Below are 14012 nucleotides of genomic sequence, written 5' to 3' on the forward strand. Positions count from 1 at the left end.
ACATGTGAGTGACATTTGTGTACAGGTGTGTTAATTCTGCATACTAGATGTGCAAACTGGAAAGCCTGGCACACTGGGTGCCCTCATTAGACCCCAGGGTTAACAGGCTATGGCAGTTTTCCGCTCAGGTCTGTTTCAGGCTGCCTGCAGACTCAAGACGACGTCAGTGGGACCCCACTTCACATTTGCAAGGTTAGCATCCAACAAGTGGAAGCTTGAGTTGTGCAGAATCTGACCATCATGGGCGGCAATAGGGGCCAGCTCCGAAGACCAGGCTGGGAGCGGACACCGTTATGCCCAGCTGGTGGCCTGTGCAGCAGAGCCTCACAGCTCGGTAGCAAAATGTGGTCTTGCAGCAAGCCACACAGAGCGCGCTGCATGAAGAGAGCGGTGCTACACCTGGCCCAAGCACAGATAAGCCGAACTGGGGTAGAGCCGAGAAAATGAGCCGTCCGAGCAAGTCCAACGAACTCTTCACACCAAGCACGTGGAACAAACATCTTCCCACGAGATTCTGAGGACATAACGTCTGCTCCTGCAATAGCCACGGGCGGAAACCAGCAGGAAGACCAAGTGCTTCGTTTGTCATGGAGGTCTGCTCTCCTTGGTTTATTTTCCCTTGTGCTTCGCTTTTCTCTAGTGCCACCTTCCAGCCACAACCCCCAGAATAACCCACGATATGGAAGTCTCACACCAGTCCTTACATGCCATTTGGAACATGATCACTGTTCTCTGGCTCCCGATGTGGGCCAAGCAGCCACACACTCCTTCACAAATCAGCAACTGGCTTCCTGCCACTAACTTCTACTCCAGCCCCATCTACTCCCACCTTAAGGGAGGGATCAGACGATCAGGGTTGGAAGAGAACTCAGGTCACCTAGTCTAACCCCCTGCTCAAAGCAGGGCCAACCCCAACTAAATCATCCCAGCCAGGGCTTTGTCAAGCCAGACCTTAAAAACCTCTAAGGATGGAGATTCCTCCACCTCCCTAGGTAACGCATTCCAGTGCTTCACCACCCTCCTCATGAAATAGTTTTTCCTAATATCCAACCTAGACCTCCCCCACTGCAACTTGAGACCATTGCTCCTTGTTCTGTCATCTGCCACCGAGAACAGCCTAGCTCCATCCTCTTTGGAACCCCGCTTCAGGTAGTAGAAGGCTGCTATCAAATCCCCCCTCACTCTTCTCTTCTGCAGACTAAACAAATCCACTTCCCCCAGCCTCTCCTCGTAAGTCATGTGCGCCAGCCCCCTGATCATTTTTGTTGCCCTCCACTGGATTCTCTCCAATTTGTCCACATCCTTTCTGTAGTGGGGGACCCAAAAACTGGACGCAATGCTCCAGATGTGACCTGACCAGTGCTGAATAGAGGGGAATAATCACTTCCCTCGATCTGCTGGCAATGCTCCTACTAATGCAGCCCAATATGCTGTTAGGTTCTTGGCAACAAGGGCACACTGCTGACTCATAGCCAGCTTCTTACCCACTGTAATCCCCAGGTCGTTTTCTGCAGAACTGCTGCTTAGCCAGTCGGTCCCCAGCCTGTAGTGGTACATGGGATTCTTCCGTCCTAAGTGCAGGACTCTGCACTTGTCCTTGTTAAACCTCAGATTTCTTTTGGCCCAATCCTCCAATTTGTCTAAGTCATTCTGGACCCTATCCCTACCCTACCCTACCGTACCGTATCTACCTCTCCCCCCAGCTTTGCGTCATCTGCGAACTTGCCGAGGATTCAATCCATCCCATCATCCAGATCATTACTAAAGATATTAAACAAAACCAGCCCCTGGGGCACTCCGCTTGATACCGGCTGCAAACTAGACATCGAGCCGTTGATCGCTACCAGTTGAGCCCAACGATCTAGCCAGCTTTCTGTCTACCTTTAGTCCATTCATCCAATCCATACTTTTTTTTAACTTGCTGGCAAGAATACTGTGGGAGACGGTTTCAAAAACTTTGCTAAAGTCAAGATATATCATGTCCACTGATTTTCCAAATATCCAAAGAGCGAATTATCTCATCATAGAAGGCAATCAGATTGGTCAGGCATGACTTGCCCTTGGTGAATCCATGCTGACTCTTCCTGATCACCTTCCTCTCCTCCAAGTGCTTCAAAAGGGTTTCATTGCGGACTTGCTCCATGATTGTTCCAGGGACTGATGTGAGGCTGACCAGTCTGTAGGCCCCCGGGTTCTCCTTCTTCCCTTTTCTAAATATGGGCACTGTATTTGCCTTTTTCCAATCACCCAGGACCTCCCCCGATCACCACGACTTTTCAAAGACAGTGGCCAATGGCTCTGCAATCACATCAGCCAATTTCCTCAGCACCCTTGGATGTATTAGATCTGGACCCATGGACTTGTGCAAATCCAGCTTTTCTAAAAAGTCCTTAACCCGTTCTTTCACCACTGAGGGCTGCTCACCTCCCTCCCCATACTGTGTTGCCCAGGACAGCAGCGTGGGAGCTGACCTTGTCTGTGAAGACAGAGGCAAAAAAAGCATTGAGTACTTCAACTTTTTCCACATCATCTGTCACTAGTTTGCCTCCCCCATTCATTAAGGGCGCCACACTTTCCCTCACCTTCTTCTTGTTGCCAACATACCTGTAGAAACCCTTCTTGTTACCCTTCACATCCCTTGCTAGCTACATCTCCAGTTATGTTTTGGCCTTCCTGATTACACCCCTGCATGTTCGAGCAATTTTTATATACTCCTCCCTAGTCATCTGTTCAAGTCTCCACTTCTTGTAAACTTCCTTTTTGTGTTTAAACTCACCGAAGATTTCGGGATGGTTTGTTCCCGCACCCTCAATAAGGCTTCTTTAAAATATAGCCAGTTTACCTGAACTCCTTTCCCCCTCATATTGGCCTCCCAGGGGATCCTGTCCATCACTTCCCTTAAGGGAGTCAAAGTCGGCTTTTTTGAAGTCCAGGGTCCATATTTTGCTACTCCCCTTTCTTCCTTTTGTGAGGATCCTGAACTCCACCATCTCATGGTCACTGCTGGAGACCTGATCTGTTTGTTAAAACCCATCTTAAACATGGGTGATAAAATAAGACCATCTCTCTCAATAACCTGTTCCCTGTTCTGTTTGCCTCTCTCCCATTCACCAGGGACTGTTGGAATTACATTATACTGTCCAATTCAGGAGCCTGATCTCAAAACATCATGCACCTGCATGACACTTTTATACCAAGGTTATTGGGGCCCTAGAGCACCAAGATACATAAATGATAACATTCTGTTCAGAAAGAACGGGAACATGGCTGCTATCATCAGAAGACATTCCAAATACCATTTTAAAACTGTTTGGAATTGGAGTGGCATACTCTCTGTATTGGACCAGAGAGCACAGAGATGATTGACATACCATTTATCTCTAAGGATGTTCTGGTCCCTTTTTCTAATTAGGAAATGTATGTTCTTTTTAAAAGGTTGTTTTGATTGTGGGTTCAGTGTCTGGGCCCCATTAACAGCAGCTGGACAAGCGGAATTAAAAGCAGTGTAGAGGGAGCCTTGAAATACAATTCTAGAAACCTTAGGTTCTGTCCATACTATGATTAAACCATGCTATGGACTAAATGGGAGAGACTAGGAAAGCCCAGAACCACTTTAAGGCCCATGCACTATTTGCCCAGTTAATAAGTTGGGGGACAGGAAAGGCCCAAGATAAAAGTACAGGCTACCTCTACTGGCGGCCCAGGGGGGAAATGTTTCATTTCTGTGTTCTGTAACTAGGAGACCAAAAGGTTTCTTGTAACCCATGTTTGTTTTGTTTTTCTAAAAGGTGACCCCTGAGCAGGCTGCGTAATCCAGCCTCAACTCAGAGTCACCCACGTTCTCCAGGGCAACCTTCTGAGATTTCATTGGGGGCTTTATCTTTACAAACACCCCCCCCCCCCCGTTTCACCTGCTAAATCTTTGTGATTTTTGCCTTCAGTGCCCATTCACTTCCCTCCCCTACATAACAGAAGTTCATTTTGAGCTCTATTTTAAGATCCTTTTGTGCATGAACCTTGCTCTTTTAGACTGTAAAGAGACACACCCCCAATTCTCTATAAACGGTTAGCTCTTTACAATACCATATTAATCTGTTACAGTGCAGCAAAGCAGAGGTTATTAACATAACAAGCTGCACTTCCACGGATTTTTGTCTAGTCTTCCATCAGGTTTAATAGCATGAGTACACACAAGACTTTACACTTTTACAATAATTAGTGCTCACAACCCCAGTGACAAAGGGAAGTGGGACTGTACTGTGAGTCAAGGGCAGAGGCAGAAAACAGAACCCAATTCCTGCTGCATGTTAATTTCACACAGTGCCAAAGGAATCAGGCCATACAGCACAAACTTGTTTGCCATTAAGTCCCAGGGTCAAAGGTGAACATGGTTTGATCATGCAGGAGAATGCAGGGTGACCTTCTATTTGAATGTAAAGCTACAAGGGAGATTCTGTATCCGCTGTTTAACAAGAGATTACTTTATTGAGGGGGAGAGGGAACTCCTATGCTGCAAATGAGATGTAAGCCAAGCTCTGTGTGGTACAGAAGCCAGCCCATTCCTAAGTGGTGTCCATGAATGGCAGGGTGTGGGCGTTTTACAACTGAAGGGCGTTGCCACATTCACTTCGGTTCAGGCACGCTTATCTCGTGGGCAGCATAAATGGGAGTCTTCTTATCCATGAGAAACTTCAGTCCAGAGGACGTGCCAAAGGGGACTAGGACCCTACACAAAGGTCCTTTCCCCATTTAAAATACTAGGGTCGAAATGGCTCTGTTGTACATAGCCATCAGGCTTAAGTGAGGCAGGAACTGGAATAGCCAGTTCCGAGAGCTGTTAGTGGCCAGGGTTTGAGCATGTGAAAAGTATATTTCAAAAGCCAACGGAAGTTGGTCCAATAAAAGACATTATCTCACCCACCTTGTCTTTTCAAGGCACTGCCACAGCATACAAGACTTCCTTTATTGCTGCTCTGCACCTGCTAACTTGCCTCCAGTTTACCCAATATCAGCCCATCTAGCTTACTTAGCTAGATTGACAGGGCAGAGGGCCACTTTCTGAAGCTAGCAGGATGCCACTTAATACCCATCTGTTACTTGCACCATCTCCATTAGCAAAAGCACTTAAAGTCAGCTCCCTATCCTCAAGTTTCTTTGTATTTCACCACTTGGAAGGTCTTGCTTGCACTTGTCAGGCTCATGGCTCCGTGGCTTCCCTGCACTAGTCTCCTATTAGGGATGAAGTGGGCTGTAGCCCATGAAAGCTTATGCTCAAATAAAATTTGTTAGTTTAAGGTGCCAAAAGTACTCCTTTTCTTTTTGTGGATACAGACTAACATGGCTGCTACTCTGAAACCTGCCACTATCGATTTCAGAAAATCTTGAGACCATTTGTTGAGTATTACTACCCAGCAACTTGATGTAAGAACCGGTCATTTGTATCTTTATCCTACCCTGAAACATCAAAATATTCCATCGGCATTGTTCTGGAAGTTGTCTCTCTCTCCACCTTAGGCTAGATTTATAAATACGTATTTATTTATTTGTTGCCTATCTGATCCATTTCCTCTGAAGCGCATTGCTGTTGCGCCAACATTTCACTATTAATGGTGGACTGCACGTGTTTTACTAGAGATTGCAGGATGCATGCGGGATGAGTACAGAGCTGTTCAGAAGCACAACTTCTGCTGCATTTCACCAGAACTGAGGTATTTAAAGTTGCCAAGAAACTTCATCTGCATCCCTCCTGGTTTCATTAATGTTTTATTTACAACCACTAACAGTATTGATAACATGTTATGAACAAGATATAATGGCCACATTGACAATATATTCAAGGAATCAAATGTCAATGGACAGACCTCCCAACTGTGTGGCTCACAATGACTCCATTGTGATCCTCGGGCCCAATGAGCCAAGGACCCACTACAAGTCAATGGTCAAATTTTATGTAGATTGAAATGTCTTTTACACTTCCATTTGTCAGGATGTCACTGACAAAGCCACTGCAGGGCCAGTGGGAGTCTCAGAGCATTTAACACATTTGTACTGACACTGTAAGGGTTCCAAAGATGGATTAGTCAATGCACATTTCATTGTGACATCAACAGGATGGGTTATAATACTGTTTGTAATGCAATTTTAATGCACCACTTTATATTTCCTCTTACACGTTTCTCTCCATAAGACGGTTGAAGTGATTCATCTCTATCGAGAGGTGCATTATGATTGGCAAGATCACCCACTATTCTGTTTCCCCTTGGGTATTAAGGGCAAAATAGCTTCACCCTGAATACATTTTAATCCCTGCATCTTATTAGAAGAATTAGCATACTTACACTGGCTCACTTCCTGCTCTGCGACAGCCTCCTTATGTGACCCTGGACAAGTTATTTTGTCCATGTTTCAGTTTCCCCATTGGTAAAACGGGGCTCATAAACCTTCCTTTGTCTCATCTATTTAGACTGAGAGAACTTCAGAGCAGGGGCTGTTTTCCTGTGTCTGCACTGTGTCCAGCACTATGGGCTCCCCATTTAATTGAGGCCTCTAGGCTCTATCACAAAACAAATACATCAAAATTGATTTTGAATAATTAACTTATGTCACAAGGATCCAAACCCCCTCACTGTGCCACTCCGCCCCCCAATTATCTTTGGCAAATAAGCTAAATAAGCCTCGAGGCTTGTGATTAACCCAAGCAGGTAAAGCAAAGCATTCTCCTTGCTTTCTGAACAGGAAGTACTGGAGCTCAGCTGCCATTACAGCCTGGGAACACGCTCTGCTATCAAGGGAAGCGGACCTGAAATGTTACCTCTCATTACTGCTAGAAAGTGGTAGTTTTTCCAGGCATCTCTCAGGATTTCTCTGTGCCTAACTAATTAAGGCAGCGCTGAATTTAAGGTAGCCTGAAATGTGGTGGCGTCACTGGAGAACCTTGCCCCTTCCTCCGACACTTCCGGGGACAGGATACTGAAATTGCTCGGCCATTAATGACACACTTCCTAGGCCATAATTTACAACCCACACATTAGCTGGCCCTCCAATTTATTACTATTAAACCAGACCAGTATGATAGAGCAAACAAAAATCTTAAAGGGTAATTTACCAGCATAAAATATTTCCATTTATAGACAAGAGGGTCAGTAGTTTCATAACACAAAAGGATGGACATTTTTATAAACAAAGCTGGTAAATTGTTAGATGGAAACTGATCAAAATAATTTCATGTATTACTAACATTAGCCATTATTCCAATATGCCATGGTGAGAGCCACTGAAAAGCGAAGTTTAAAAAAAAAAAAACCTAACTGACTTTTCTCTGTTGGTGTCCCTCACATTTCAACTCTTCACTCAGCTCCCCATAAGCTTACCAACAAACAGGACTGGTCTATTTCACCACCTTGTTTTCATGCATCAGCCCAGTGCTATTCTGTTTGGATTGCAAATATCCCCCAGAGATGTTGACAACCAAACAAAGACGATTTACATAGAAATTACTTACATTTCCATTAAGTGTTGCAAATAAAACTCAAAGCCTATGGGCTCTTAAGGAGGTTAGATGTTTGGTTTTCTATTCAGGTTCTTTTAGGACACTCATCACCGTCAGGGCCAGAACCTGCATAAATTTAATTTTACACATACAAGAAGTCCTGTTGACATAAATGGGACTACTCCTGCAAGTAAAATTAAGCAGGAGCTTAAGAGTTCAAAGGTTCTGGCCCACTAGCGATTTACTTTAAGCTTGTAAGCAATGTTGTTGTAAGCATGCAGACCTGAAGAAGAGCTCTGTGCAAGCTCAAGAGCTTGTCTCTCCCCATAAGAAACCGGTCCAGTAAGATACCACCTCACCCACCTTACCTTAAGCTTGTTAGGTTCACTATCTACAACAAACGTTATGCAGCATGGTTCTCTCTGCATCCCTCCAACGGCTCCCCCTTGTCTACTGCATCAAACATAGGCTGCTTGGCTTCACTTGCCAGGCATTTATGCCTTCTCTCTCATTCACTAGATGTCAACTTCCATCTCTGACCAGCCAAGATCCCAGCACCCGCTTGTTACATTTTCAAACAAGCCCCTTCATGTATTCTCCCCCAGCTGCCCCTCGCATGTGGGAGCAGCTCCCTGTAAACATGTACAAAGCTCCCTCGTTGTCCTGTTTCAAACTCTGCTTTGTTGTGATGCCTACAAAGACTTAACAATTAAGCTGCTGGTGTGCTGAGTGTACTTCTTCCACGCTGACCCATACGGTCTCATTGTTTCCTTTTATTCACCCATCAATCTGTCTGTACCCACCTGTCATTTCGTCTTGTACCTAGATTGGAAGCTCTTTGAGGCAGGGACCATCTTTTTGTTCAACGTACAGCACCCTGCACAACGGAGTCAGCATTCATTCCGAAAAGCCTGAACTGTCCAACATCCAGCCCCCACCCTCTCTCACACAAAATATTAGATCTGTCCCAAAGTAGACTAATCCAGGTCTATCTCAGAGTAAGTGTACAGCCTTCATTCAGATGCAGAATTAGAACATGGAACTTAGTAAGCTTTTGTATTGTTGTAACACGTAGCATTAAACATGGTGCCATAATACAAGCAGATGGTCCCAGCCTTGAACTTCTTACAATCTTAATGCTGGGTTACCTGTGTCAGGGCTACTAATCCCTTATTCTGAACCCTACTGCAAAGCAGCAGCTAGAACAGAATAGCACTCTTATAACTATAAAAAGAACAGGAGGACTTGTGGCACCTTAGAAACTAACCAATTTATTTGAGCATAAGCTTTCGTGAGCATCAGATGCATCCGATGAAGTGAGCTGTAGCTCACAAAAGCTTATCCTCAAATAAATTGGTTAGTCTCTAAGGTGCCACAAGTACTCCTTTTCTTTTTGCGAATACAGACTAACACGGCTGTTACTCTGAAACTTATAACTATAGGTATTTAGAGCTACATTCCCTTTTAATTTTGTCCCAAATGCTTTTGTAGTTATGTAGGGAAAGAACTACATGAAAGAGAAAAGTGGAAGGTACCATGCCATTGTTATTACCACACAGTAAGAATCTTCTTGATCTTGTGGCTTAGAGTGTTCAAACGCTACTTTGAGGACACCAAGTGAAGGCAGAATTCAACACAGACATAATAATTACCCTCAATTATGAACACAAGGGCCTCACTGTAATACAAGATTCGTGTGGAAGATTCCAGGTTACCCAAAAAAAAATTTTTTTACAAGGATTTTGCCTCACGTAAAACCTGCCTAATTCAGACACGTATTGAAAGAGATTCTATAGATTTTGGTTAACCCCTTATTAAAGGCCTCCTTGTTGAAGGCTTAAAAGCCATGAAACAAAGATTTTTAATTATGGTGCTGGGCTTTCAGTGTCACTATAATTACAGGCTGCCAGTATATCCATTGGCAGCTTTTGAGGAGATAATAACATGACCATGTTGATCCCAGTTGGGACAAAGCTTGGCGCAATGCACCAGTCCAGGTGCAAGTTTTGTTTTACAAAATTGGATTTCAATTGATCCAGCTGCCTTTTATAAATCTAGCAAGTAATAAAAATGGAATCAGCGGGCTTCCAATTCCCCCTACCACAAACACCTCTTTGGAAAGCTGTTAACCCAAAACGTGGCTCAAACCCATGTGATAATGAAAGACCAAGCATTAGATGCCACACCACAAGGCCCCAGATTCTGATCTCAAACATATGGGCACATCTGGTCACCAACCTAGGAAAATTTTAAATAATGAAAAGGTTTAACCACAGGAGCAAGACATTGAAAAACCCCATGTGACCTTCTTCTAACAGAAAAAATAAATTATTGGTCTGAGATCATTGTGATTAAGAGGCTAAAGCATCCAAAAATGTAGGGAAAACAGCCCAGCCTGAGTCAAACAGAACACTGCTTTTTGGAAAAGAGATGAAGGCACGACTTCAACCCAAGCAGAGGCATTACAGAGGATGGGGGGAGTGGAATTTCAGGACAGAGTTTTAGGCACACTCAGATAGTCTACATATCAAGAAGACCCTAATACAGCATCTGCTTTAACCCAAATGGGGCCCCACTGTACTGCGCGCTTTACAGACATATTAAGAAGCCATCCTTGCCCAAAAGACCTTATGCAGTCTAAAACAGGACTACGGGTGGGAGGGGAACAGAGCCTCAGAAAGGCAACATGACAAAGTGACTTGCCCAAGATCACCCAGCAGGTCAGTGGCAGAGCAAGAACTAGAACCCAAGCCTCCTGACTCCCAGTTCAGTGTCTTATCCATTGGACCATGTGCTTCCCAGTGTGCCTAATTGATCTTTATTGGAACTATCTACCATCCGATACCGTGAGGCACTACTGGAGATACAGATCCTAGATATACCCCTTTAGTTAAGTTGTTAGTACATTATAAAGAAATCCTACAAGTAGCAAGAGTCACACAGTTACCAGCCCTTCACCACCATCCTTTAAAGCTAGGACAAGCTGTAGAAAAGGCAGAGATTAACACACACAGAAAACTTAGATCACTCTAGCAAGACAATACAGCTTCTTACAAGTCCTAATTTGTGACCTAAGAAGTGACTTTGTTCCCCAGGTCACAGGGGTTAGGCACTGTAGAAGCAGAAATTATTAAAAGCTACTATTCATCTCCAGAGAGTCAGACAGGTGTAAGTCAAGTCTTTTAAAGCTTTGGGTTTTTATGGAATCTGAAGTCCACTTGTGCAGTAGCTACCCGCTGTCACCACATTACCTTGACACTATCACCTCAGCCTCTCCCCAACCTCCCCACCTTGTCTGTCAAGCCCACTTGTTGCATTTTGTCTTTGAATGTGAACTCTCTCAGAGCAGGGGCCTGTTTTAGTCTTCCCGGATCCTGCAGCCAGATCCAGAAAGGGTGGGTCCCATGCAGAAGCCTAATGACTCCAATACAGGTGTCTAGTCTCCAGTCTGTGCGTACACCGCACTAGCAGACCCAATTTGAACTGAGACCACTGGACATTATTGCCATGGCCACAGCAAAAAGATTGAAAACACAGACTCAGCTTTAAGTCTAAGATTAACTTGAGTAAATTAATACAGTCACGTTGAACACTATTAAAAATAACAGGTTCCAGTTTCTAGAGGCCTTTTACTAAGCATTGCTCTCAGGATACCTTGTCAGCTACTTTGACATAAGACTTCCCTCCGCCCCCTTCCGACACTTGTTCTCCTGTAGATCCTTGTACAATTTTTAAAAGTGTCTTGCAGGTAAAGATTAAGGAATTCAAAGATGCTGACATCAACCCAAATTAATCTGCAAGGTAAGTGCCAGTCAGTAACACAACAACCCAAGCTGCTCCATTTCTCACTGGTTTGGAAAACTATCACTGGACTGGGGACCATCACTTCAAATTACATAGTCCATTCAGTACCATAATGCAGATCCAGTGTCTTCAGGGTATACATGAAAATTTGTTTAATGTACAATCAGTAATATCAAGCATGGTGCTGGCTCCTACCAGTACAAAGGTTAAAGACATTCCTCCTTGGAGCATAAGGAATTAAGACTGATGTTAGAATAACCCTCCATACCAGCTGGCCTACTCTGCTCATTTCATGCATCTCTAGCTTCTTGCATCATGAAGGATCCCAACGGGCATTACAAGTTACTGGCCCCAATTCTGATCCCATTGACTTGAAAGGGACACAGCTTAACCACAAGACAAACAGGATTACCCCTCTTCTCTCTCTGGGGTAACATAACAGCACACACCAGGATAACCATGGAGATGGAGAGGGGAAGGGATCTGGGGACAAAGACAAGAGGGTGGCGCCTGGGACCTTATGAAAAGCACCATGGAGTCTTTGAGGAACATATAAAGCGGGCAAGACCTCAGCTTCTGCTGCAGGAGCCAGGCAGTTAAGGAAAAGTTGTTTTTTGGCAGCTCACAGTCTCCCCCCATCCTAAGATGCAGTCCCAGCACCTCACAGCCTGCAAGCCACAGTTGCAAGGGTCCCTTCAGCAGGCACGAGGCCCACAACATGTGGCGCCAAGGTCCTCAGCCCTGCTCTCAAGGTTCAGGAGGGTGGGAGGGACTGGGGCAGGCCCAGTGTGAGCCCCACCTTAAGTCACAGATAACTCCCACCCCATCCTCCAACCACCGAGGTGCAAGAGGACAGCTCAGTAGGAGCAGAATCCTGCATCTCCCCCCGCCGCAGGCACCCAAGTCCTGCTACCCGGTCAGGAGGGGACACTCCAGGGGAGTGCAGAGCTTCCTAACCAGATAGGGGGAGGTGCCCCAGCCACTGGGGCAGGGGACAAATGGGGGGAAGTGTCCCTGTGTCCCAGGATTGGGGGCACACGCCCAGGGAGTGCTCCTGGGCCCCCACAGATGAGGAGGGAGGTGCCCCCTCACCTAGGGCCAGGGAGCAGCCCCTCCCCGCCCCAGGCAGGGCCCGGGATGACAGGCCAGAGCCTCCGCCCCTCAGCCAGCCGGGAACTACCACGCTCCACTGCTATTCACACACCGGTCTACGCCAAGTGCGTCCACTGAGGCGCCCTCCCCCCCCTTGGAAAGACCTCGGTTTAAGCCATTGGCGTAAGGACCGCCCTGTCCACACAAGGCTCCCAGGCCAAGCGCGCTCCCAGCCCCGCCATCGAGAAGGGGCTCGGCTACCACCGCCGGCGTAAGCACACCAGCGCGCCCTACGCCACCCGCGCACGGCCCCGCGGGCGCCAGGCCCCCCGGGCGGGCGCAGCCAACGCAACCGACGTAGGCGCTCTCCGCAAAGGGGGCCGCGGCGGCGGCGGCCTCGCGCGGCGCGCAGGACGTTACGCCGCCGCCGGGAGAGATTCACAGACCCCACCTACGCCGGCAGCGTAGCATCCTGGCCGTGCCCCTCAAAGCGGTCTACGCAGACGGCGTACGCGCGCGCCCGCAGTCTTCGCCCGCGGAGTTGCGGCGAGCTACGCCGCGCCCTGGCCGTTGCCGGGGGGGGGGGGGGAGGGAAGAGGCAGGCCCCCCCCCGGGACCCCCCCCCGGGACTCACCGGCCCACGAAGTTCTCGAGCACGGAGCTCTTGCCGGCGCTCTGGCCGCCCACCACGGCGATCTGCGGCAGGTCGAGGTGGCAGCTCTGCCCGATGGAGCTGAACGCGTCCTGCAGCTTGTTCACCAGCGGGATCAGGTCCTCCATGCCCCGGTTCCCCATGGCGGCCGCGGGGCCCGGGCTCCCCGCTGCTCGGGCGGCGGCTGGGGCGGCTCTGGGCGGCAGCCACCAGACTTCCCCTCAGCGTCTCCTCATCCGGCCCCGGCCCCTACCCCTTCCCTCCGCCCCGCCCCCGGCCCGTCAGCGGCCGCTCCTATTGGCCGGCACCGCGGTCACCCCCGGGGGTCTAACCCAAAGAGCGGTCATGCAGCCCGTCATTCAATCTGAGGGGGCGGTGTTTAGCGGCCCTCGCCTACTTTCCGCATGGCTATTGGTCGCTTTTCCGGTCACTCTTTTCTTCCGCCCAATGGAGTTCACTCGTGACTTTGTCGAGGAAGGCGGCGCTTTTAGATCCCGCCCAATATCTTTTTTTCTGGTTTCTCATTGGAGGGGAAGACTGTCGCTCTATCTAAGAGGGACGCACTCTGGAAAAAAAAACTCACTCCGCCCTGTCTCCATTGGTCAGAATTTCTGCCACTCTGCCACACCATCCAATTCTTTGGGGAGGCGGGCTTCTTGAGGAAAGGTTGGGTGCTATTTGTAGAGAAGCCATATCTGATTCGTGATCAGAAGGTCAATCATGGTGTGCCTCAACATGATTGGTTTCTTTGTTCCTCTTCCCGCCCCACTCGACGGAGGAGGTATTAGAGGAGATCGGCTACCGTATTGCCTCAGATAGAACGCGCATTCAATTTAGCCCAGCCATGTATTAGTGTATGTCTCCTTGTGGAAGATACCTTTAATTTTTTTCAGAGTAGCAGCCGTGTTCTTCTGTATTCGCAAAAAGAACAGGAGGACTTGTGGCACCCTAGAGACTAACACAGTTATTCGAGCG

General features: G+C 47.4%; 1 protein-coding gene across 4 annotated transcripts in view; it reads right to left on the bottom strand.

The window, feature by feature from the left end:
- Positions 1-13284, bottom strand: part of DNM2 (dynamin 2) — a 59131-nt gene extending 45847 nt beyond the window's left edge. For all 4 annotated transcript variants that reach the window (XM_084609916.1, XM_084609914.1, XM_084609915.1 and 1 more), the window contains exon 1: positions 13020-13284. In XM_084609916.1, coding sequence (XP_084466042.1) covers positions 13020-13180 — 161 coding nt within the window. In that variant the 5' untranslated portion in view covers positions 13181-13284. The remainder of the gene's footprint in view (positions 1-13019) is intronic.
- Between the last annotated feature and the right edge of the window lie 728 nt (positions 13285-14012).

The sequence above is a fragment of the Lepidochelys olivacea genome (genome assembly GCF_965140295.1).
Source record: "Lepidochelys olivacea isolate rLepOli2 genome assembly, chromosome: 20".
NCBI lineage: Eukaryota > Metazoa > Chordata > Testudines > Cheloniidae > Lepidochelys > Lepidochelys olivacea.